At 40.3% G+C, this 24895-nt stretch overlaps 3 protein-coding genes across 3 annotated transcripts; all 3 read left to right on the top strand.

Annotated features, from left to right (window-relative positions):
• Positions 1 to 447: 447 nt before the first annotated feature.
• Positions 448 to 7804, top strand: LOC110907963 (probable serine/threonine-protein kinase PBL21). The gene is made up of 7 exons (XM_022152879.2): positions 448 to 883; positions 958 to 1005; positions 2161 to 2327; positions 2407 to 2596; positions 3171 to 3562; positions 7145 to 7485; positions 7592 to 7804. The coding sequence occupies exons 1-6, from the start codon at positions 829 to 831 to the stop codon at positions 7400 to 7402; spliced, it is 1110 nt and encodes a 369-aa protein (XP_022008571.1). The 5' UTR covers positions 448 to 828; the 3' UTR covers positions 7403 to 7485; positions 7592 to 7804.
• Positions 7805 to 13489: 5685 nt separating this feature from the next.
• On the top strand, positions 13490 to 15577 carry LOC110906332. The gene is made up of 2 exons (XM_022151482.1): positions 13490 to 14646; positions 14896 to 15577. Exons 1-2 carry the CDS (start codon positions 13490 to 13492, stop codon positions 15575 to 15577), a joined length of 1839 nt encoding a protein of 612 aa, XP_022007174.1.
• Positions 15578 to 19779: 4202 nt separating this feature from the next.
• Positions 19780 to 21867, top strand: LOC110906333. The gene is made up of 2 exons (XM_022151483.1): positions 19780 to 20936; positions 21186 to 21867. Exons 1-2 carry the CDS (start codon positions 19780 to 19782, stop codon positions 21865 to 21867), a joined length of 1839 nt encoding a protein of 612 aa, XP_022007175.1.
• Positions 21868 to 24895: the final 3028 nt, after the last annotated feature.

The following is a 24895-nucleotide window of genomic DNA, read 5'->3' on the forward strand; positions in this document are numbered from 1 at the left end:
TTATGTATGTCACTTATTGCAAACTGTGTCCTTTGTCTTTAGTAATTACAGAAAACGTATTCGATGTTTGCAAACCCTTGCAAGTTATGTCCTTTAGCCCTAACTCAGTTAGTTTATTGTGGTTAAATCTGACCAAATGGACCTCACAGGAGAGTATTTTTGTGGTTAAATCTGACCAAATGGACCCCACATGAGAGTAAAATGACCAAAATACCCTCATATGGGGTCCATTTGGTCAGATTTAACCATAAAAAACTAACTGAGTTAGGGCTAAAGGACATAAATTGCAAGGGTTTGCAAACATCGAGTACGTTTTCTATAATTATTAAAGATAAAAAACCCAATTTACAATAAGGTGACATACATAGAAGATTTTTGTAATTTACTCTTAGAAAAATGAATATTCGTTAGAACAAATAATAAATAATAATAAAATGTATAGAGACAGTAGCCATTGCCGCTAAAAGCGGACAAACTGAAGCAACAGCAGACGTTTTACTGACACTATTTCTCTACACTAGATCCCAAAAATATCCCATAGTCTTTCATTTCATTTTCATCTCAGATTTTTCTTCTTTTCTATCACAATTTGCCTTAATTTAATCTCAATTTTCCTGTAAATCCATTGGTTGATTCAACATTTTGTTTTGATTTCATTCAATGCCGTGTTGATTCGGTAGATCTAGCGTTAGATTTCGTTAACTGTGTGCAATTCCCCCAAATTTTCTCTGACTTAGGGTTTCTGAAATCTGTTAGAGAGAGAAGAAACCTTATCCATTGGATATATGAATTTGTGAGTCTGTTGAAATTACCGTTATTCTGTTACAGATGACTTGTTTTTCTTGCTTGAAATATCACTCTGAAGATGTTAACAACTGTGATGGTGAGTTAAATTGCAGTAATTTTGTTTACTTTTTAGGCATTGTGTTTGATTTTATTACGTTTATGCCATTGCAGGTGGTCATGGAAAGGGAAGGAGGACATACAAGGATGTTACTGTTACTGGTAAGATTATCAACATTTATATATAGAGGTTATGGTTAAATACTTAAATGAAGGAACGGATTCGGTTTTGATTTTTGATCGGCCGTGCATAGTAATTTCTCGACCCCTAAGTCTTATAGCTCTGGCTTTAGCAGGATCGGTTTTGGGATCCAAAAAGGGGTTGCAGCGCAGCTTGTTACCTGCCACTTTATTGTACTTGGTGGTTTTGGTTGGAACTTTATAATTGTTAATTATAATGGATGAAAACCGAACCCGATAATCAAATATGGTTTTGATTGATTATTCGGTTCAGTTTTTTGGTTTACTTTAATTAGTAAAAGTAGAGGGCTGAAAATATGAAATGACTGAATTAGTATGGATATGGGAAGGAGATATAAGGATTGTACGGTTACTTGTAAGATTGTCAAGATTTGTAGAGGTTTTGTTTGGTTAAATGTACCCCTTGCATGCTAAACGTACTTAAAAGTAGGGTGTTGATTGGTTCGGTTAACAGTTTATTCGGTTTTGATTTTTTAATTTTTGTAACTGAAAACCGAATCGAATAAGGTTTTGATTAATATTTTGTAACTTTCCCCGCTTGCGGTGTGCACATATAATGTATATAGTGTGGGCGCTCAGGGGGCAAAAGTGAAATGGTACTAACTTTAACGTTATTTTACTAATTTCGTGAAAATAACGTTAAAAGCAGCGGATGGTTAGTCATGCATCTTGTGGTGACGCTGATAGCTGAAAGACACGGGGTACGTGCACCAATCAGTCTTTGTCCTGATTGTTTGAGTGTTATGTGTCTTAGGTCCAAGGCTTGATACAAAACTACAATCACTGGAAGCAGCCTCTCTATTCCTACGGGGTAGAGGTAAGGCTGTCTACATCTACCCTCCTCAGACCCTACCTTAGCTTTGCTATTGGTGGGATTTACTGACTATGATGATGATGATGATTTTGGTTCAGTTTTTCCTGTCATGGTTTGGTCTTTTTGGTTTAATATAGTGAAAGTAGAGGGATGAAATGACTGGTTTAGTATGGAGATGGGTACATTCAGTAATAATAATGGAGTGGGGTACGCTTAGCATAACTATTTATATATTCATTTTGGGGAGTTTAATGTTTTGAAAAATTTGGGGTTTTGTTGGTTTTCTTGTGTTTGGTGTGTAGATTCTATGAGAGGAAAAGGTGCTGCATTGTCTAATCAGAGGGCTAATGTGGCTAGAAGCTTTACTTTTCGTGAGCTTGCTGCATCCACACAGAACTTCCGCGCTGCAAATTTAATCGGAGAAGGCGGATTTGGAAGTGTTTATAAGGGCCGTTTGGAATCCGGAAAGGTAAAACTTGTTCATTTGTACTTGTAATTTCAAACATCTGATTATTATTGTGGAATTGATAATTGAACTATACGAACAGCTAGTAGCCGTAAAAAAGCTTAACTTGAATGGATCTCAAGGGAACCAAGAATTCATAGTGGAGGTTCTTATGTTAAGTCTTCTTCGCCACTCAAACCTTGTCACATTGATCGGTTACTGCACAGATGGCGACCAGAGACTTTTGGTTTATGAGTATATGCCACTCGGTAGCCTCGAAAGTCATCTTTTCGGTAAATTTTCATTCTTTTTTTCTCTTATTACTTTCTTTATCAAGTATTTTTTCATATATTTACGAGCTTCATCCATTATACATACTATAAATATGCTATTTTGTCTCATCAACCAACTTTGGCCCCTCAACTTTGACATTAACCAACTTTAGTTCCTCAACTTTAATAATGACATGTTTAGCCCCTAAACTAAAACAAATTTATCCTCTCAACTTTAGTAATAAACAACTTTAGCCCCTCACCTTTAGTAATGACATGTTTAGCCCTTTAACTACATCAAACAACTTTAGTCCCTCAACTTTAATAATAAACAACTTTAGCCCCTCAACTTTAATAATGACATGTTTAGCCCCTCAACTTTGATAATGACATGTTTAGCGCCTTAACTACATCAAACAACTTTAACTCTCGCTGTTTGCTTATTTTTTATCTAAGTTTCGAATCCGCTGTGGAGTGCGGGTGGTAACCCACTAGTTATCAATAAAATACAACTCAAGTTGGCCCGTTTCGATTGCTGTAATAAAGCCTACCATTTAGCACCTTTATACTTGAGTGGATGTATTTTTTTTTTCAGATCTAGAGCCTTACCAGGAGCCGTTGGATTGGCAAACAAGACTAAAGATTGCGGTCGGTGCAGCTCGCGGTCTTGAATATCTACACTGCAAAGCAAACCCGCCCGTAATTTATCGTGATTTGAAATCATCAAACATATTATTGGACCGTGACTTCAATCCAAAGCTTTCGGACTTTGGGCTTGCTAAATTGGGCCCTGTAGGTGACCACACCCATGTGTCAACTCGAGTTATGGGTACATATGGTTACTGTGCTCCCGATTATGCAATGAGCGGTAAACTTACTATAAAGTCTGATATTTACAGCTTTGGTGTTGTGCTGCTTGAGCTCATTACCGGTCGTAAAGCAATTGATATGAGTAAAAAAGCTGGAGAACAGAATTTAGTTTCATGGGTAACTTCTCTCGCCTTCGTATGTTTATTTTTCTTTCATCATAACAAGTGTAGGTGGCAAAATGGGCGGGTTGCTTAGTGGTTGAAAAAAGATTGGGTCAAATGGGTTAAGTCTTAGAACCTGTCAAAAAAGGTCGGATTGGGTGGATATAGGGCTGCAAACGAATTGAACGAACACCGTTTGTTAAGGAATATATGTGTTCACAAACTGTTCATGAACACTTACCGAATGAGATTTTATGTTCATGTTTGTTAAAGAAATGAACGAGTTCGTGTTCGTGTTCATTTGTTAATTTTAGGCAAAGAACGCAAACGAATGTTCATAAACACAAACTAATGTCCATGAACACAAACTAATGTCCATGAACACAAATGGAAAAAAAGGAACACAAACAAATGTTCATGAATCTATACTATATAATAAAAGAAACCACTTTAGGGACACTTGTCATCATATTAGCCAATCTCTTATAGATAATTATAATTTTAGTTTAATCTATTCAAATTAATTATAAAATATATTATTTATTTTAATATCTTATATTATAGATAATCCTCTTACTAAATATTATTAAAATAAATAATATTTAGTAGAAGGGTTATCTTATAATTAATTTGAAGAGATTAAACTAAACGGAAAATAAAATTAACTAATAGAAAAGAGTAACGGAAGAAGACTTGATGTCTATGATAATACATGTATTTAATTTGATTTTTGGGTCTAGAATAAACAGGAGATGAACTACGAACCTAAATTTATACATTTCATACCGATAAATCAAAAGTGTGTTTACGAAACTTAAAATAAAATTAACTAATATTATTTATCATTTATACATTTACGGAGTTTTAAATAAAGGGTTAAATTTATTGAGACTTCGTTAACAAATTTTGCAACAACAGAATAATCTATTTTTATCACGAAAACCAAACTTTGTATTAATATATTAACTATTTTTATTTTCACTATACAAAATTACATTTACTCGACCCATGTAATACATGAGGTTTTTTAAAACATAACTTTTTATTATTTGATATATAAAATTAGATTTATTCAATTCGTACAATACACGGGGTTTTTCAAGGATATATATTTTTTATTATTTAGTACAGGAAAATTATATTTATTCAAACCGTGTAATTCACATACTTTTAAAGATGTATTTTTTTTTTATTATTTGGTATATAAAATTATATTTATTCAACCCGTGTCATATATGAGGTTTTTTAAAGATGTATTATTTTATTATTTGGTAAACAATATTACCTTTATTCAACCCGTGTAATACATGTGGTTTTAAAGATATAAATTTTTTATTTGGTATATAAAGTTACATTCATTCAACCCGTACAATATGGTTCTTACAGATATAACTTTTTATTATTTAATATATAAATTTATATGTATTCAACCCTTACAATAAATAAGGTTTTTAAAGATATATCATTTTTATTATTTAGTATATAAAATTTATTTATTCAACCCCGTGTAATACACGGGGTTATAACCTAGTAGAATATATAATAAGCTGATACTTATTAAATATTTTATTTTTTGGAATTTTGAAGTATTTAAATAAAATATACAAACTAAAAACACTAATAACTATCAAACACAAACGAACATAAACAAACACGTAGGGCTGTAATCAAATCGAACCGAACGAACACGAACAAGTCCATGTTCATGTTCATGTTCGTTCGTTAAGGAAGTTAACATGTTCGCAAACTGTTCACGAACGCATACCGAACATAAGTTTTTGTTCGTCTCTGTTCGTTAAGGAAATTCAGTTGTTCACGAATTGTTCGTGAACACTGGTCTCGAACACAAACGAATGCAAACGAATAAAAACGAACGTAAACAACATTTAACTTGAAAATAAAAAATAAAAACATTATTAACCTTAAATATTTGCCATAAGTAGTTAAATACAAGCATCAAATGATAAATCAAAACACTAGAAGTCTACTACAATCACCAAACGATGAACAAGTAACTAACTTAGACATAATTATCCAAAATTACTTAGACATAATTATTGAAAGTTTAACTAACTTAGACATAATTATCCCAAAAAATGTCTTGAATGTCCAAATTGTATTTGTAGCTAACTTAGAAAAAAATAGAGTTTCAAGTTTTCAATATGTTTAGATAAAAGGTTTATTATTTATTACTTTTTTTAATATAATTAAACGAACACGAACGTCATTGAACATATTACCGAACGTTCACGGACGCAGTCAAACGAATGCGACCTTTGTTCGTGTCCGTTCGCTAAGCTAACCGGACAAATTTTTTTTTGTTCTTGTTCATTCGTTAAGCTAATCGAACGAACATAAACGAACTTCCTGCCAAACGGTTCACGAACCGTTCGCTGAACGTTCGGTTCGTTTACAGCCCTATAAACACGTTACTGAACAACGAACATAAATGAACGAACGAGGCCTCTGTTCATGTTCGTTCATTTAACTACATGGACATAATTTATTGTTCGTGTTCGTTCATTTATTAAACTAAAGAACACAACTGAACTTCCAGCCAAACGATCCACGAACTGTTCACTGGACGTTCGGTTCATTTGCAACCCTAGGTGGATATGCAAACATATTGTTAATTCTCTCTCTCTCTCTTTTTTTTTTTACTTTTTTGTATAAGTTTTTGTGTTAAATATGATAATGAAATTATTATTAAAAATATTTATCCAATTCTTTTGAGTAAAGCAATTTAAGAGGTTGTAGACACTTGTGTATAGTTTGGGTGGTATTGGAATACGAGATGGCAATATTGTAATATTTATTTGTGAACGGGTCAATTTAGGTTGTGTTTTATCTCAAACGGTAAAGATCATGAATTAAGTTAAGTTGCAAACCATTTACATTGTTGTTGTGCTCATAATCAACACAATATTTAATTATAAATTTTTTTGTGAAAAAAAAAAGATAAATTAAGACTTTAAAGTTAACCTAATCCATCTTGTACAGAGCTGTTATGATCCTTAATAAAATTGACCCGTTTCAACCGAAACCCGTTACCCAACCCGCTCATTCTGCCATCTATGTTTATACTGTACAACTCTTTTTGTTTGTTTACGCGCCGCTTGCGGTATTCACATATAATGTATATATGTGTGAGCGCTCGGGGGGCAAAAGTGAAAGTGCACTAATTTTAACGATATTTTACTAATTTCGTGAAAATAATGTTAAAAGAGGGGGATGGTTAATCATGCATCATGTGGTAGCGTTGATAGCTGAAAGACAAGGGAGTACATGCACTAATTGGCCTTTGTCTTACTTGCCGAGTGTTATGTGCCTTATGTCCAAGGTTTGATGAAAAACTACCATCGAGCCGGGGGTCTCACTGGAAGCAGCCTCTCTATTCCTACGGGGTAGAGGTAAGGCTGTCTACATCTTACCCTCCAGAGACCCTACCTAAGCTTTGCTATTGGTGGGATTTACCGACTATGATGATGATGGTGAACTCTTTTTGTTTGTTTCTGTTTAATCTATTGTTTTTGTAGAACTTTTTGCTCGTTTTATTTGTTATTGATACAAGTTGAACCCAACTTGACGTTTTGTACAGGCGCGCCCGTTTTTGAAAGACAGGAAGAAGTTTGTTCAGTTAGCTGATCCGTTACTGCAAGATCGGTTCCCAGCGCGTTGTATGCACCATGCGGTTGCCATAACTGCAATGTGTCTTCAAGAGCAAGCAAACTTCCGTCCATTGATTGGTGATATTGTTGTTGCTCTCGAGTACTTAGCATCTCAAGCTGAATTTTCTGAAAATTCTCACCCATCACCCTCAAAGATAGATAATGACCATATTGCCCCTGCAAGATGAACCGAAATGTCGCATTGCTGAGATTTTAGTTACTGAAAGATTCATTATTTGCAAATAGGATTCACACTATTTTAAATCATAAGGTATGCAGCCCCTTTTGTTGTGGGTATCTCATATTACAAAAAACACTATCTATTCCTACCAATGAGTAAAATTACCGGTATGACCTCATTTAGTATGGTGCTGCAGGGTTGATGCTTGTGCTGGGATGGGTATAAAAGTCAAACACCATGTATTTTGTGAGTAGGTAGAATATTGTTATACAGGTAAAAGGGTAAAGATTTCATTTTGTATGAGCAGCCAGCAGGTATTTTCAAGTAAATTTATTGTCATTTGTATCTAAATATGTAATTATAGTTTGGTGTTCTTGATTTGTTTAAGATAAATGTGTTGCATGTGGTTTTGGTTGTTCTTATAGGAGAATCAACAGTTGATTTGAAGATATATATTATATAAAATTGTCTAGAATCGTTCATTACAGATTCAATAATATGTTGAAACTTGCAAGAACTGCTTTAACCCTTGCCTGGTTTTAAAAAAGTGCGCCTCAACGCGTTGGGGGGTTTTTTCGCTCAGCGCCTAGAGTAAATACAAGGAGCGCACAAAAGGCGCAAATTTTAGGGTTTTTTTTTGGGGCTTTTTGGCCTGAGGCGCGCACCTCATGTATCTGAGGCGTTTTTATGTAGAAAAATGTTGAACCTTTGGGTTTTTGGCTTGTACATGTAGGTAAAATGGTATAAAACATTATTTATAGCTACATTTTGGGTGAAGGAAGCTAAAAACCTATGGGATATATATAAAAAATTATATAATCACCTTGTGTCTCGTGTACAAAAAGCCCATCGCTTTTACGCTTTTCGGGCCTCAATTGTAGAATTCGTCGCTTTTGTGTGCCTATGGCTTTTTAAAACCAAGAACCCTTGTACTATTTAATATATATATGTGTGTGTGTATGTTAACGAGAATGATGTATAGATTTATTTTTACAAAATATGGCAGTGATAGTCTTTTGCTTAAATTCACATGTACATATATGCTGAATGCACATGTATATGCATTTGTGTACATTTTTACAAGAATTCAGTAGAGTATAAAATCAAAGAAAGAATAAGAAGAAAGAAATAAACCTTTTTTTATCTTTTTTTTTTTTTTTTTTTTCTGTTTTACCCTTGGAAAATTGGTTTTTAATAAACCAATCTTTGTCCGGTTGGTAAATAATAATCTTACCTACGTAATTGGTATACAATAATTCTACCTATCAACATGTTGGTACTCAATGAACTTCCGTTAATTTTTTTTTAACTGAAGTTAGTTTTTAAGTTTTATTTATTACACAAACAGTCCCTGTAGTTGTAATTTACTAGTTTTAACTATTTAAAAACTAGTAAATTACAGTCCCTTGAGGTTTTTTTGTTTTATAAAATAGTTAAAACTAGTAAATTACAACTACAGGGACTTTTTGTGTAATAAATAAAACTTAAAAAATAACTTCAGTTAAAAAAAATTAACGGAAGTTCATTGAGTACCAACATGTTGATAGGTAGGATTATTGTATACCAATTACGTAGGTAAGATTATTATTTACCAACGGGACAAAGGTTGGTTTATTAAAAACCAATTTTCCTTTACCCTTTCATTGAAGCGCTATACGGTTTTCAACATAATATTGGTTCTAAAATGAACGCCCACTATATGGTTGGTTAATACTTGAGCTTTTAACCTTGTATATAAAAACGTACATATTGCTTTAACTGTGATACATATAACTGTTGTGTAACCACCTCTCTTTATCCCTCAAGTAATATTTTGACAAATATTGTGTACAAGTGTTTATGTGATTTTTTTTTTTTTTCTTTTTCTGCTTAAAATTGGTTCGATGGTGGGCTTTTATGGTCATTGGAAGTATTAAGACTCTTGTAAATTTTAACAATTTTCTTTTGCATTTTGGTTAGAATTCGGATTAGGGCTTGGATTACGTTTTAGAGATTTATAACTAAATTATGTCATTACCCAAGAAATATATTGATAAGATCTGAACTAAAGTTTTGAAGGTTATAGGGTTCTAGATGAGGCCGAATAAGCGCTCAGGGTTGATGATGAAACACCGATTAACACAAGGTTTATCGATGGGGTTATTTCGTCTATGGGGTTCAACCTCTTTCCTTACTCGTATCGATGGCTCGAGATCTGCAAAATAGTAAACACCGTCAGTCTCGTTAAGAGGGGGAGAAAAGGGATTTCCCTCTTAACCAGGCTCCGGCGTGAGAATAAGTACTGTTCTGAGAGAAATAAACAGTGTGTGTATAGAGTGAGTATAGAGTGTAAAGATCCTGAACCTGAATGATGAAGGGTCCTATTTATAGCCGGAGGGTAAAGGAGGGAGGAGCAGCTGTGCCAGCTGTGGGCGTGTGCCAGCTGTCCGACCAGGGGGAATATCCTCTTGGTCTGCTCTGCTGTGGCAGGCGTAGTGGTACACGTGGCGCGCTTGCATTTGCCCACGCTGGAAACCTTGTACTGACGTCGTCAGTTCTGCTCCTTGATTCGTTGCAGGCCTATGTGGCGTCCTGCGGTTGGTGACACGTTTTGTCCTTTATGTCTGGTAGAGCATCTTTGGTGTCATCTGCAGATCTTCTAGAAGTTTCTAGAAGCTTCTGGATTGCTTTGCTGATGTGGCTGCCAAGTGTGCTCAAAAAGTGGTGTGGTCCCTGCCATGTAGGTAGGGAATTGGGACCATACCTCTTCAAGTCCCCCCAGTCCAGTGTGTCTTCTATTTGAGTTGATTGTCTAGGAGGGATTCTGGACTTATAAGAATAGTGGTTTTTAAGGCGCGTGGAGTTTGGTGATTTGGAAGATAGATTTGAACCAAACATACGCGCCGCGCATGGGTCTTGGTACTTTATAAAAAAATGAGCCAAATGGACGTGTGGCGCGTGGGTCTTGGCTCCTTGTTAAAGAATGAGCCAAATGGACGCATGGCGCATGGGTTTTGGCCCTTTATAAAAAGGTGAGCCAAATGGACGCATGGCGCATGCGTTTTGGCCCTTTATAAAAAGGTGAGCCAAATGGACGCATGGCGCATGGGTTTTGGCTCTTTATAAAAAGGTGAGCCAAATGGACGCATGACGCATGGGTTTTGGTACTTTATAAAAAAGTAAGTGAAGGGGTAAGGTCCCAAAAACCTCACAAAAAGGATGTAAGACCATACCACCAACTGGCCTTTCAACCTTTTTAACCTTGCGCGGCCGCGCATTAGTCTTACAAAAGGAAGAAAGAAACCAACAAGCGATAGTCGCGCGCCCAAAGGGAAGCCTAAACCCTTGCGCCGCCTTCCATTTAACAAAGGGTTAAAACCCTGAGATCAATATGTCCGCCCAAATATCCAAACTTGGATATTATTTTACCCAGACTTGGGATCTATTCAGCTGTGTGCACACTGTAAGATGTCACACCAGATTACAGCAGTAACCTTCTAGAAGAAATATGATCGTGCACCACCCAGACGGTTATAACCGTCTGGACACGTGTCATCATCACAAACATTCCTGAAATCACAACGATAGCATGTGCTTGAGGAGTGATCCCCACTTGGATCACTTCCCACGTGGCAAATCCCTAGCCGTAAGATCAAGTGATGATCCGTGTGCATTCACATCAGGATCAAAGCAACTTAACGAATATCAAAAGGACTTAACGGAAGGAAAAATAACCGCTACGGCGTTAGCATCTTCCGTTATCTTTTCAATAACGGATTTTCCCTCCCAAACTCCCGGTTATAAATAGGAGAACTCTTCAGGTATAAACTCAGATCACATTTCACTACTCAAATACTTATCTTCTCCGTTACCAATACTTATTCTCACACCGGAGTCGGGTCAAGGAGAGAACCCTCTTCTCCCCTTGACGAGGCTAACGGTGCTCTGTTTTGCAGAATCACCGGAGAAGGAACTCGGCTGCAACTGAATCAATTGAGAGAGAACTAACCTTTTATGCGGATTCAAACCCCCTAGATATCTCGGTTCCGACCATTTATCTAGTGTTTCTTCATTGGCGCCCACCGTTTTCTCAGCTTTTCTAGTTTCTATCTCGTTTCGATTCAGTTCATCTCATTTTTCTGTTTTTGCACATGGCAGAAAATTCATCCCCTCACCGACAGTCTGGTCCTCGACCAAATGTCGGAAACAGTTTCCAAATAGCAGGATCCTCAAAACATAGGGTTGGCAGATGCCAAACTGCTTCGAACACAATCACTAGATCTGATTCTCCAAACATCAGAACTGGAGAAGGAGTCAACATTACGGAATTGGATCTAGTAACCCCACCTCGGGGAAACATCCAATCCAGCCAATACAAAGATGGCAGTCATCGGGAACAAATACACATGGTTCAAGGAGGACTGTCACGAAGATCAAGCAAGCGAAGCTATGATCAACACTGGAGAGAACAGCAAGTCGTGTTCCCTGTTGTTCCTGGGGGCCCTCAGGAAGAACGACCAGTGATTATCACTGGTATTTTTGGTCATTACCGGACGGACTATATGTTCATAGATCCAGGTAGTTCGATGGACATCATATATGAACAGTGCTTTAAACAGCTAGATCCGGAAGATAAAGCACGTTTAGAACCGGTTGATTTTCCTCTCACCGGATTCTGTAATGAAGCTGTTTTCCCGTTAGGGCAAATTGCTTTCCCGGTGACCTTATCAGATGGCAAACACTCACGAACAGTTACAGTAAATTTCATGGTCATGCCAGCAACATCACGACATGACATTTTGCTCGGGAGAAGGTCATAAAGAGAATTTAGCATGATCACTTCCATTCCACACGCAGCTTGTGGATTTCCGACAGAAACCGGAGTTGCAATCCTCTATTCAAGCAAGGAAGTCATGTCCGTAGATGATGAACCACCAACAAAGGCAGTCAAAGCTTCAGCACCAAACGAACCAGAGAAATGGGTTCTGAACGGCGAGTACCCAGAGCAAACCATTTTGCTAGGACACGCCATGTCACCAACAATACGTGTACAGCTGAAAAGGTTGTTGTCTAACAACAAAGATATATTTGCCTGGTGCCCAGCAGACATGACTGGGGTTCCACGCGATATCGCGCAACATTGTTTAAACATCAAACCATCAGTAGATCCGGTTGTTCAGGGAAGGCGCAGTTTCAGCGAAGAAAAAGCAAAAGCGATGGACGAACAAGTAACAGAGTTGCTCAACGCGGGAATCTTGCGCAAAGTGAAATACCATACATGGGTTGCCAATCCAGTCATGGTACAAAAACATAACGGCGGGTGGAGAATGTGTGTCGACTTCAAAGACCTCAACAAAGCATGCCCCAGAGACTGCTATGCGCTCCCAGAGATAGACAAGAAAGTCGATTCTTTAGCATCATTCAGGTGGAAATGTTTTCTCGACTGTTATAAGGGTTATCACCAGGTCCAGATGAAAGAAGAAGACGAAGAAAAAACCGCATTCCGCACAGACAAAGGCATCTATTGCTACACAAAAATGCCGTTTGGGTTGCGCAACGCAGGCGCAACGTATCAACGCCTAATGGACACAATCTTTAGCGAGGATATTGGCAAAACTGTCGAAGTATACATGGATGACCTCGTCATCATGAGCCATGAGGAGGAGACAATGCTCAACAATATCCAGCGCACATTCGATTCCTTACGAAGCGTAAACTTAAAGTTGAACCCGACAAAATGCTCCTTCGGCATGGAAGAATGAAAGTTTTTGGGTTTCATAGTTACCAAAGACGGTTTTAAGGTTAATCCAGAGAAGGTGCAGACCATTCAGCTAATGCCATCACCGGCAACAGTCAAGGAAATGCAAAGACTCGCTAGGCGATTAGCAGCTCTAAATAGATTTTTGGCCAATCATGCGGCAAAATCTTATCCATTTATCAGTACGCTGCGAAACTGCGGAAAGAAAACTCCTTTCCAATGGACACCTGAAGCGGAAGCAGCATTCAAGCAAATGAAAGAATATTTAATCCAGTTACAACGCTGACTGCGCCAAAAGAAAAAGAACCATTAGTCTTATATCTGTCAGCCGCAGAGGTAGCAGTAGGCGCAGTATTAATGGTAGAACGGGAAAATATCCAGACCCCAATCTACTACATCAGCAAAATGCTCACCGGCCCTGAAACTCGTTACTCAATGATAGAAAAGCTGGTTCTAGCGCTAGTACACGCATCCAGACGTTTGCGCAGGTATTTTTCAGGCCATGTCATCACAGTACTGACAAATTATCATTTGGGCCAAATCTTGTCAAAACCCGACATAGCGGGGAGATTAGCTAAATGGGCCATCGAGCTAGGAGGCTACAACATTTTTTATAGACCAAGACCAGCAATCAAAGGGCAAGTCCTAGCGGACTTCGCCACTGAAGTTCCCGTTGATAAAATACAAGAATGTAAGGCAATCCAGAACCCAACGCCTGTTTTCGACGACAGAGTCTGGACCTTACACACCGAAGGTGCTTCCAACGACGACGGAGCAGGAGCAGGTCTCCGATTAGTCAGCCCGGATAATCACGAACTCACATATGCCATACGCTTAGATTTCCAAAGTACCAACAATGAAGCAGAATACGAAGCATTTTTAGCAGGTCTTCGTCTAGCACTCAAGATGGGAACAAAAAACCTTGAAGCTAACGTCGACTCAAAACTAGTAGCTGAACAAGTTAACGGTCGCTATGACGCGAAAGGCGAGGCTATGGCGTTGTACCTTGAACAAGCATGGATGGTAATCAATCAATTTCAGACATTCAAAGTCAATCACATAAACAGAAGCGAGAACAAACATGCTGACGCGCTAAGCAAGTTAGCCGCTACTAGCTTTAAACACTTAGCAAAAGAAGTGCGCATAGAGGTACTATCCAATCCTTCCATTCACCTGAAGCAAGCAAGCGTCATAGAGATGGGAAATCCGTCCTGGATGTCTCCAATTATTTTGTACCTTCAACACGGGAAACTCCCGGAAGGAAAAGCAGAAGCCCGAAAAATACAACACAAGGCAATAAACTACGAGATGGCGGATGGTGTCCTTTATCGGAAATCATTCATGGGTCCATTACTACGTTGTGTTGATAAAACGGACGCTCAGTATCTGGTCAGAGAGATCCACGAGGGATTATGCGGGATACACGCAGGACCGCGCATGGTCGTGGCAAAAATAATGAGCGCCGGATACTACTGGCCAGGAATGCACATGGACGCAGTTGATGTATTACGAAGGTGCGAAGCATGTCAACGTCATGCACCAAAGACACTTCGACCCAAAAATCCGCTAATTCCCGTTACTTCCGCCTGGCCTTTCCAACAGTGGGGCATCGATCTTGTTGGCCCATTTCCTGATGCGCCAGGTGCAGTAAAATTCATCATCGTTGCGGTGGATTACTTCACAAAATGGGTGGAAGCTAAAGCTTTGGCCTCAACAACAGCAATGGTAATCCGCAAATTTATATGGGAACATATCATTTGCAGATTTGGGTTGCCATTGCGCATTATTTCTGACAATGGTACAAACTTTGCCGCGGAAGACCTTCAAAAATGGTTCAAAGAAATGAACATTGAGCACAACTTCGCCTCCGTCGCGCATCCTCAAGCGAATGGTCAGGTAGAAAGCATAAACAAACAAATCGTTGACGAAATAAAAGCGCGACTCGGGACAGCGCGCAGAGGATGGGTTGACGAACTTCCCAGCATCCTCTGGGCGCATCGAACAATGCCAAAGACTAGCACCGAAGAAACCCCGTTCAGTCTAGTCTATGGGTCAGAGGCTGTCATTCCAGCTGAAATAGGCCTACCTTCACCGCGCATGTTGGCTATGGAGAAACAGGACAATGAACAAGAACGGAGGCTGGATTTAGATCTTCTGGAAGAAAGGCGCGAGAACGCGGCCATAGCAGAAGCAAGGTACAAATCCAATCTAGAAAAATATTACAACGCGCGTGTGCGTATTTGCACCTTTGTCCCCGGAGATTTTGTCTTGCGCGACAACGAGGCTTCAAACGCCGAAAAACCCGGCAAATTAGCGCCAAGGTGGGAAGGACCGTATGTCATTAACGAAGTCTTGGGCAAGGGGGCATATACCCTAAAAAGGGTCGATGGGACTCTAGTTCCCCGCACCTGGAACGTACAACAGTTGCGCAGGTGTTACATGTGAACCAAGCCTACAAAGCGAAAAAAAAACATACAGGCAATGTATTTCCTTATCTTATCTTGTATCACGAGCCTGGCGCTCTTATCAATACGAATATCACCTTTGCTTACATCACTGTTTATTACAAATTGCATGAAATTTCTTTGGTTCGCGCGAAAACGATATGGTCAAACATTGTACACCTCATGAACAGTCTCAAAACAGACAAGGTGTTGACAAACGTTCACACATGAGCACAATACCATTCCTCATTCGCCTTACCTATTCAAAAGTAATTATACACATGCAACATATTGTAATCCACACATATACGAATCATAGCAATGATCTTCAAAAAAGTATATCATAATATACATTATCAAAAGAAAAAGTGTAACATGAACACTTAACAAGATCATAACAATGATCTTCAAAAATCTTGTCCAGTACCCAAAGCTTACAACAAAAAAGCATTAACAAAAGACAGAGACAGGCCCTAGGCTTGAATATTTAAATCAGCACCAGAACCATCATCAACAGTGGACACCTGCATATTCCGACGAATCCTCCGACGTCGGTACACCAACCGACATCCCCCCCTCTGAAGCATCGGAAACCGGGTCGTCAACCCATCAACATCTAATACGGTACCAGCACCAGCAGTAACGTTAGTGTAATGAGGGACCTTGCAGTCAGAATCAGCGATTGCAGGGGCAGCAGGCTCGATCAGTTTCTTCACTGGTGCAATGATGAGAGGTGGTGAACGAGAAAGAAGAACGAGACCTTTGGCAGCATCGTACACTCTAAGAGCATCTAGCAGGAGACGAGTGTGGTAAGAACGTTTCATCTTCTTTGACAAAAATCAATTAAGAAGATCAAGTGTTTCAAACGTACATATATATAAAGAGAACTCAAAACTTCGAGAAAAGAGAAATCCATCATTAACTGTCAGAACTGTCACATCCAAACGACGCTACAGGAACTTGGGTCACTTCTTCATTAATGAAGCCTGACAAAGCGCCATTACAAATCTCAAGGCCAATGAGGAAAATACCCACTCTTACTGACAGGTGACGTCATTACCTGACAGAGCATGATTACAAGTCACATTTTTTCCTTTCTATATATATAAATATATATATATATATATATATATATATATATATATCATTACAAAATTCAATCTTCTCACAAAAGATTTCTCATTTTTTTTTCCGCGCCCAAAAAGACATTTCCCTCTCCTAAGTCCAGTGCTCCACTTATTCACATAAGTACAACACTAGACTGGGGGGACTTGAAGGGGTAAGGTCCCAAAAACCTCACAAAAAGGATGTAAGACCATACCACCAACTGGCCTTTCAACCTTTTTAACCTTGCGCGGCCGCGCATTAGTCTTACAAAAGGAAGAAAGAAACCAACAAGCGATAGTCGCGCGCCCAAAGGGAAGCCTAAACCCTTGCGCCGCCTTCCATTTAACAAAGGGTTAAAACCCTGAGATCAATATGTCCGCCCAAATATCCAAACTTGGATATTATTTTACCCAGACTTGGGATCTATTCAGCTGTGTGCACACTGTAAGATGTCACACCAGATTACAGCAGTAACCTTCTAGAAGAAATATGATCGTGCACCACCCAGACGGTTATAACCGTCTGGACACGTGTCATCATCACAAACATTCCTGAAATCACAACGATAGCATGTGCTTGAGGAGTGATCCCCACTTGGATCACTTCCCACGTGGCAAATCCCTAGCCGTAAGATCAAGTGATGATCCGTGTGCATTCACATCAGGATCAAAGCAACTTAACGAATATCAAAAGGACTTAACGGAAGGAAAAATAACCGCTACGGCGTTAGCATCTTCCGTTATCTTTTCAATAACGGATTTTCCCTCCCAAACTCCCGGTTATAAATAGGAGAACTCTTCAGGTATAAACTCAGATCACATTTCACTACTCAAATACTTATCTTCTCCGTTACCAATACTTATTCTCACACCGGAGTCGGGTCAAGGAGAGAACCCTCTTCTCCCCTTGACGAGGCTAACGGTGCTCTGTTTTGCAGAATCACCGGAGAAGGAACTCGGCTGCAACTGAATCAATTGAGAGAGAACTAACCTTTTATGCGGATTCAAACCCCCTAGATATCTCGGTTCCGACCATTTATCTAGTGTTTCTTCATTGGCGCCCACCGTTTTCTCAGCTTTTCTAGTTTCTATCTCGTTTCGATTCAGTTCATCTCATTTTTCTGTTTTTGCACATGGCAGAAAATTCATCCCCTCACCGACAGTCTGGTCCTCGACCAAATGTCGGAAACATTTTCCAAATAGCAGGATCCCCAAAACATAGGGTTGGCAGATGCCAAACTGCTTCGAACACAATCACTAGATCTGATTCTCCAAACATCAGAACTGGAGAAGGAGTCAACATTACGGAATTGGATCTAGTAACCCCACCTCGGGGAAACATCCAATCCAGCCAATACAAAGATGGCAGTCATCGGGAACAAATACACATGGTTCAAGGAGGACTGTCACGAAGATCAAGCAAGCGAAGCTATGATCAACACTGGAGAGAACAGCAAGTCGTGTTCCCTGTTGTTCCTGGGGGCCCTCAGGAAGAACGACCAGTGATTATCACTGGTATTTTTGGTCATTACCGGACGGACTATATGTTCATAGATCCAGGTAGTTCGATGGACATCATATATGAACAGTGCTTTAAACAGCTAGATCCGGAAGATAAAGCACGTTTAGAACCGGTTGATTTTCCTCTCACCGGATTCTGTAATGAAGCTGTTTTCCCGTTAGGGCAAATTGCTTTCCCGGTGACCTTATCAGATGGCAAACACTCACGAACAGTTACAGTAAATTTCATGGTCATGCCAGCAACATCACGACATGACATTTTGCTCGGGAGAAGGTCATAAAGAGAATTTAGCATGATCACTTCCATTCCACACGCAGCTTGTGGATTTCCGACAGAAACCGGAGTTGCAATCCTCTATTCAAGCAAGGAAGTCATGTCCGTAGATGATGAACCACCAACAAAGGCAGTCAAAGCTTCAGCACCAAACGAACCAGAGAAATGGGTTCTGAACGGCGAGTACCCAGAGCAAACCATTTTGCTAGGACACGCCATGTCACCAACAATACGTGTACAGCTGAAAAGGTTGTTGTCTAACAACAAAGATATATTTGCCTGGTGCCCAGCAGACATGACTGGGGTTCCACGCGATATCGCGCAACATTGTTTAAACATCAAACCATCAGTAGATCCGGTTGTTCAGGGAAGGCGCAGTTTCAGCGAAGAAAAAGCAAAAGCGATGGACGAACAAGTAACAGAGTTGCTCAACGCGGGAATCTTGCGCAAAGTGAAATACCATACATGGGTTGCCAATCCAGTCATGGTACAAAAACATAACGGCGGGTGGAGAATGTGTGTCGACTTCAAAGACCTCAACAAAGCATGCCCCAGAGACTGCTATGCGCTCCCAGAGATAGACAAGAAAGTCGATTCTTTAGCATCATTCAGGTGGAAATGTTTTCTCGACTGTTATAAGGGTTATCACCAGGTCCAGATGAAAGAAGAAGACGAAGAAAAAACCGCATTCCGCACAGACAAAGGCATCTATTGCTACACAAAAATGCCGTTTGGGTTGCGCAACGCAGGCGCAACGTATCAACGCCTAATGGACACAATCTTTAGCGAGGATATTGGCAAAACTGTCGAAGTATACATGGATGACCTCGTCATCATGAGCCATGAGGAGGAGACAATGCTCAACAATATCCAGCGCACATTCGATTCCTTACGAAGCGTAAACTTAAAGTTGAACCCGACAAAATGCTCCTTCGGCATGGAAGAAGGAAAGTTTTTGAGTTTCATAGTTACCAAAGACGGTTTTAAGGTTAATCCAGAGAAGGTGCAGACCATTCAGCTAATGCCATCACCGGCAACAGTCAAGGAAATGCAAAGACTCGCTGGGCGATTAGCAGCTCTAAATAGATTTTTGGCCAATCATGCGGCAAAATCTTATCCATTTATCAGTACGCTGCGAAACTGCGGAAAGAAAACTCCTTTCCAATGGACACCTGAAGCGGAAGCAGCATTCAAGCAAATGAAAGAATATTTAATCCAGTTACAACGCTGACTGCGCCAAAAGAAAAAGAACCATTAGTCTTATATCTGTCAGCCGCAGAGGTAGCAGTAGGCGCAGTATTAATGGTAGAACGGGAAAATATCCAGACCCCAATCTACTACATCAGCAAAATGCTCACCGGCCCTGAAACTCGTTACTCAATGATAGAAAAGCTGGTTCTAGCGCTAGTACACGCATCCAGACGTTTGCGCAGGTATTTTTCAGGCCATGTCATCACAGTACTGACAAATTATCATTTGGGCCAAATCTTGTCAAAACCCGACATAGCGGGGAGATTAGCTAAATGGGCCATCGAGCTAGGAGGCTACAACATTTTTTACAGACCAAGACCAGCAATCAAAGGGCAAGTCCTAGCGGACTTCGCCACTGAAGTTCCCGTTGATAAAATACAAGAATGTAAGGCAATCCAGAACCCAACGCCTGTTTTCGACGACAGAGTCTGGACCTTACACACCGAAGGTGCTTCCAACGACGACGGAGCAGGAGCAGGTCTCCGATTAGTCAGCCCGGATAATCACGAACTCACATATGCCATACGCTTAGATTTCCAAAGTACCAACAATGAAGCAGAATACGAAGCATTTTTAGCAGGTCTTCGTCTAGCACTCAAGATGGGGGCAAAAAACCTTGAAGCTAACGTCGACTCAAAACTAGTAGCTGAACAAGTTAACGGTCGCTATGACGCGAAAGGCGAGGCTATGGCGTTGTACCTTGAACAAGCACGGATGGTAATCAATCAATTTCAGACATTCAAAGTCAATCACATAAACAGAAGCGAGAACAAACATGCTGACGCGCTAAGCAAGTTAGCCGCTACTAGCTTTAAACACTTAGCAAAAGAAGTGCGCATAGAGGTACTATCCAATCCTTCCATTCACCTGAAGCAAGCAAGCGTCATAGAGATGGGAAATCCGTCCTGGATGTCTCCAATTATTTTGTACCTTCAACACGGGAAACTCCCGGAAGGAAAAGCAGAAGCCCGAAAAATACAACACAAGGCAATAAACTACGAGATGGCGGATGGTGTCCTTTATCGGAAATCATTCATGGGTCCATTACTACGTTGTGTTGATAAAACGGACGCTCAGTATCTGGTCAGAGAGATCCACGAGGGATTATGCGGGATACACGCAGGACCGCGCATGGTCGTGGCAAAAATAATGAGCGCCGGATACTACTGGCCAGGAATGCACATGGACGCAGTTGATGTATTACGAAGGTGCGAAGCATGTCAACGTCATGCACCAAAGACACTTCGACCCAAAAATCCGCTAATTCCCGTTACTTCCGCCTGGCCTTTCCAACAGTGGGGCATCGATCTTGTTGGCCCATTTCCTGATGCGCCAGGTGCAGTAAAATTCATCATCGTTGCGGTGGATTACTTCACAAAATGGGTGGAAGCTAAAGCTTTGGCCTCAACAACAGCAATGGTAATCCGCAAATTTATATGGGAACATATCATTTGCAGATTTGGGTTGCCATTGCGCATTATTTCTGACAATGGTACAAACTTTGCCGCGGAAGACCTTCAAAAATGGTTCAAAGAAATGAACATTGAGCACAACTTCGCCTCCGTCGCGCATCCTCAAGCGAATGGTCAGGTAGAAAGCATAAACAAACAAATCGTTGACGGAATAAAAGCGCGACTCGGGACAGCGCGCAGAGGATGGGTTGACGAACTTCCCAGCATCCTCTGGGCGCATCGAACAATGCCAAAGACTAGCACCGAAGAAACCCCGTTCAGTCTAGTCTATGGGTCAGAGGCTGTCATTCCAGCTGAAATAGGCCTACCTTCACCGCGCATGTTGGCTATGGAGAAACAGGACAATGAACAAGAACGGAGGCTGGATTTAGATCTTCTGGAAGAAAGGCGCGAGAACGCGGCCATAGCAGAAGCAAGGTACAAATCCAATCTAGAAAAATATTACAACGCGCGTGTGCGTATTTGCACCTTTGTCCCCGGAGATTTTGTCTTGCGCGACAACGAGGCTTCAAACGCCGAAAAACCCGGCAAATTAGCGCCAAGGTGGGAAGGACCGTATGTCATTAACGAAGTCTTGGGCAAGGGGGCATATACCCTAAAAAGGGTCGATGGGACTCTAGTTCCCCGCACCTGGAACGTACAACAGTTGCGCAGGTGTTACATGTGAACCAAGCCTACAAAGCGAAAAAAAAACATACAGGCAATGTATTTCCTTATCTTATCTTGTATCACGAGCCTGGCGCTCTTATCAATACGAATATCACCTTTGCTTACATCACTGTTTATTACAAATTGCATGAAATTTCTTTGGTTCGCGCGAAAACGATATGGTCAAACATTGTACACCTCATGAACAGTCTCAAAACAGACAAGCTGTTGACAAACGTTCACACATGAGCACAATACCATTCCTCATTCGCCTTACCTATTCAAAAGTAATTATACACATGCAACATATTGTAATCCACACATATACGAATCATAGCAATGATCTTCAAAAAAGTATATCATAATATACATTATCAAAAGAAAAAGTGTAACATGAACACTTAACAAGATCATAACAATGATCTTCAAAAATCTTGTCCAGTACCCAAAGCTTACAACAAAAAAGCATTAACAAAAGACAGAGACAGGCCCTAGGCTTGAATATTTAAATCAGCACCAGAACCATCATCAACAGTGGACACCTGCATATTCCGACGAATCCTCCGACGTCGGTACACCAACCGACATCCCCCCCTCTGAAGCATCGGAAACCGGGTCGTCAACCCATCAACATCCAATACGGTACCAGCACCAGCAGTAACGTTAGTGTAATGAGGGACCTTGCAGTCAGAATCAGCGATTGCAGGGGCAGCAGGCTCGATCAGTTTCTTCACCGGTGCAATGATGAGAGGTGGTGAACGAGAAAGAAGAACGAGACCTTTGGCAGCATCGTACACTCTAAGAGCATCTAGCAGGAGACGAGTGTGGTAAGAACGTTTCATCTTCTTTGACAAAAATCAATTAAGAAGATCAAGTGTTTCAAACGTACATATATATAAAGAGAACTCAAAACTTCGAGAAAAGAGAAATCCATCATTAACTGTCAGAACTGTCACATCCAAACGACGCTACAGGAACTTGGGTCACTTCTTCATTAATGAAGCCTGACAAAGCGCCATTACAAATCTCAAGGCCAATGAGGAAAATACCCACTCTTACTGACAGGTGACGTCATTACCTGACAGAGCATGATTACAAGTCACATTTTTTCCTTTCTATATATATAAATATATATATATATATATATATATATATATATATATATCATTACAAAATTCAATCTTCTCACAAAAGATTTCTCATTTTTTTTTCCGCGCCCAAAAAGACATTTCCCTCTCCTAAGTCCAGTGCTCCACTTATTCACATAAGTACAACACTAGACTGGGGGGACTTGAAGGGGTAAGGTCCCAAAAACCTCACAAAAAGGATGTAAGACCATACCACCAACTGGCCTTTCAACCTTTTTAACCTTGCGCGGCCGCGCATTAGTCTTACAAAAGGAAGAAAGAAACCAACAAGCGATAGTCGCGCGCCCAAAGGGAAGCCTAAACCCTTGCGCCGCCTTCCATTTAACAAAGGGTTAAATGAGATCAATATGTCCGCCCAAATATCCAAACTTGGATATTATTTTACCCAGACTTGGGATCTATTCAGCTGTGTGCACACTGTAAGATGTCACACCAGATTACAGCAGTAACCTTCTAGAAGAAATATGATCGTGCACCACCCAGACGGTTATAACCGTCTGGACACGTGTCATCATCACAAACATTCCTGAAATCACAACGATAGCATGTGCTTGAGGAGTGATCCCCACTTGGATCACTTCCCACGTGGCAAATCCCTAGCCGTAAGATCAAGTGATGATCCGTGTGCATTCACATCAGGATCAAAGCAACTTAACGAATATCAAAAGGACTTAACGGAAGGAAAAATAACCGCTACGGCGTTAGCATCTTCCGTTATCTTTTCAATAACGGATTTTCCCTCCCAAACTCCCGGTTATAAATAGGAGAACTCTTCAGGTATAAACTCAGATCACATTTCACTACTCAAATACTTATCTTCTCCGTTACCAATACTTATTCTCACACCGGAGTCGGGTCAAGGAGAGAACCCTCTTCTCCCCTTGACGAGGCTAACGGTGCTCTGTTTTGCAGAATCACCGGAGAAGGAACTCGGCTGCAACTGAATCAATTGAGAGAGAACTAACCTTTTATGCGGATTCAAACCCCCTAGATATCTCGGTTCCGACCATTTATCTAGTGTTTCTTCAGTAAGCCAAATGGACGCATGGCGCATGGGTTTTGAGTCTTTGTTGTTTCCTTCTGATGGAAGCTTGGTGGTCATGGGGAAGTGTTTGGTGTGACTATCTGACATCCCTGTCTTATCGGAGGTGAACAGTTGCTTTGCAATTACTTTCTGTCACGTCAGCCGGTTCTGTTACCCATGCTTCCCGAAAAAAGAGCTAACGTCTTCTCTCTCTTCTGACGTGTCACTCCTTTATTGGTTTCTTTTTCTGTACTCTGACGGTCCACTACCCATCGCATTAAATGCGATGGGTATAAATAGGAGGCGGTTACTCGTTCCTCTTCACTTTTTCAAATTTCAAGTGTGTTTTCCTTCTATCTTCTCTCTATATTCTCCGTTGTTTCAGTAGTTTTTCTTGAATTCTTATATCTTACTTCTCTGTATTTACACCATGTCTGGTGCGAATCCTTCTCAACGGAAGAGGAAATATAAGGGGAGGGCTCCTCCTGGTCCCGACCAGGCAGTCATTGGGTGGAAGAAGGAGGAGTTCATGAATCTTGTGCGGGGGATGGGTTTCCGTCCTGAGTGGGGAGCCCAGTATCCTCCTGCCAGTTCTACTGCCTTGGACGCCCCTCCGGGCCATATCACGTTATATGCTGCATTTTTTCGTGAAGGTAGTTTCAGATTACCTATTACAAAGTTTACTGCTGCCGTGTTGAGGGGTTATGGGCTTCATATCTCACAAATTAATGCTATTGGGCTTCCACGCATTACTCATTTTGAGTATGTTTGTAGGGCTTACCGTATTGAGCCTACGTTTGAGATGTTTAATGTGTTTTATAGTGTTACATATGCTAGTGGTTTCTATTCGTTTCAAGCACGAACGGGTGTTGCTC

Source organism: Helianthus annuus, chromosome 14, assembly GCF_002127325.2.
Source record: "Helianthus annuus cultivar XRQ/B chromosome 14, HanXRQr2.0-SUNRISE, whole genome shotgun sequence".
Classification (NCBI taxonomy): domain Eukaryota; kingdom Viridiplantae; phylum Streptophyta; class Magnoliopsida; order Asterales; family Asteraceae; genus Helianthus; species Helianthus annuus.

Bases quoted from the DNA above. Each gene is read 5' to 3' on its own strand.
- LOC110906333 (XM_022151483.1), top strand. From the start codon at position 19,780: ATGGTAGAACGGGAAAATATCCAGACCCCAATCTACTACATCAGCAAA. The intron at 20,937-21,185 runs GTGCGAAGCATG...TATCATTTGCAG, and splicing joins GCAGTTGATGTATTACGAAG to ATTTGGGTTGCCATTGCGCA.
- LOC110906332 (XM_022151482.1), top strand. From the start codon at position 13,490: ATGGTAGAACGGGAAAATATCCAGACCCCAATCTACTACATCAGCAAA. The intron at 14,647-14,895 runs GTGCGAAGCATG...TATCATTTGCAG, and splicing joins GCAGTTGATGTATTACGAAG to ATTTGGGTTGCCATTGCGCA.
- LOC110907963 (XM_022152879.2), top strand. From the start codon at position 829: ATGACTTGTTTTTCTTGCTTGAAATATCACTCTGAAGATGTTAACAAC. The intron at 884-957 runs GTGAGTTAAATT...ATGCCATTGCAG, and splicing joins AGATGTTAACAACTGTGATG to GTGGTCATGGAAAGGGAAGG. The intron at 2,597-3,170 runs GTAAATTTTCAT...TTTTTTTTTCAG, and splicing joins CCTCGAAAGTCATCTTTTCG to ATCTAGAGCCTTACCAGGAG.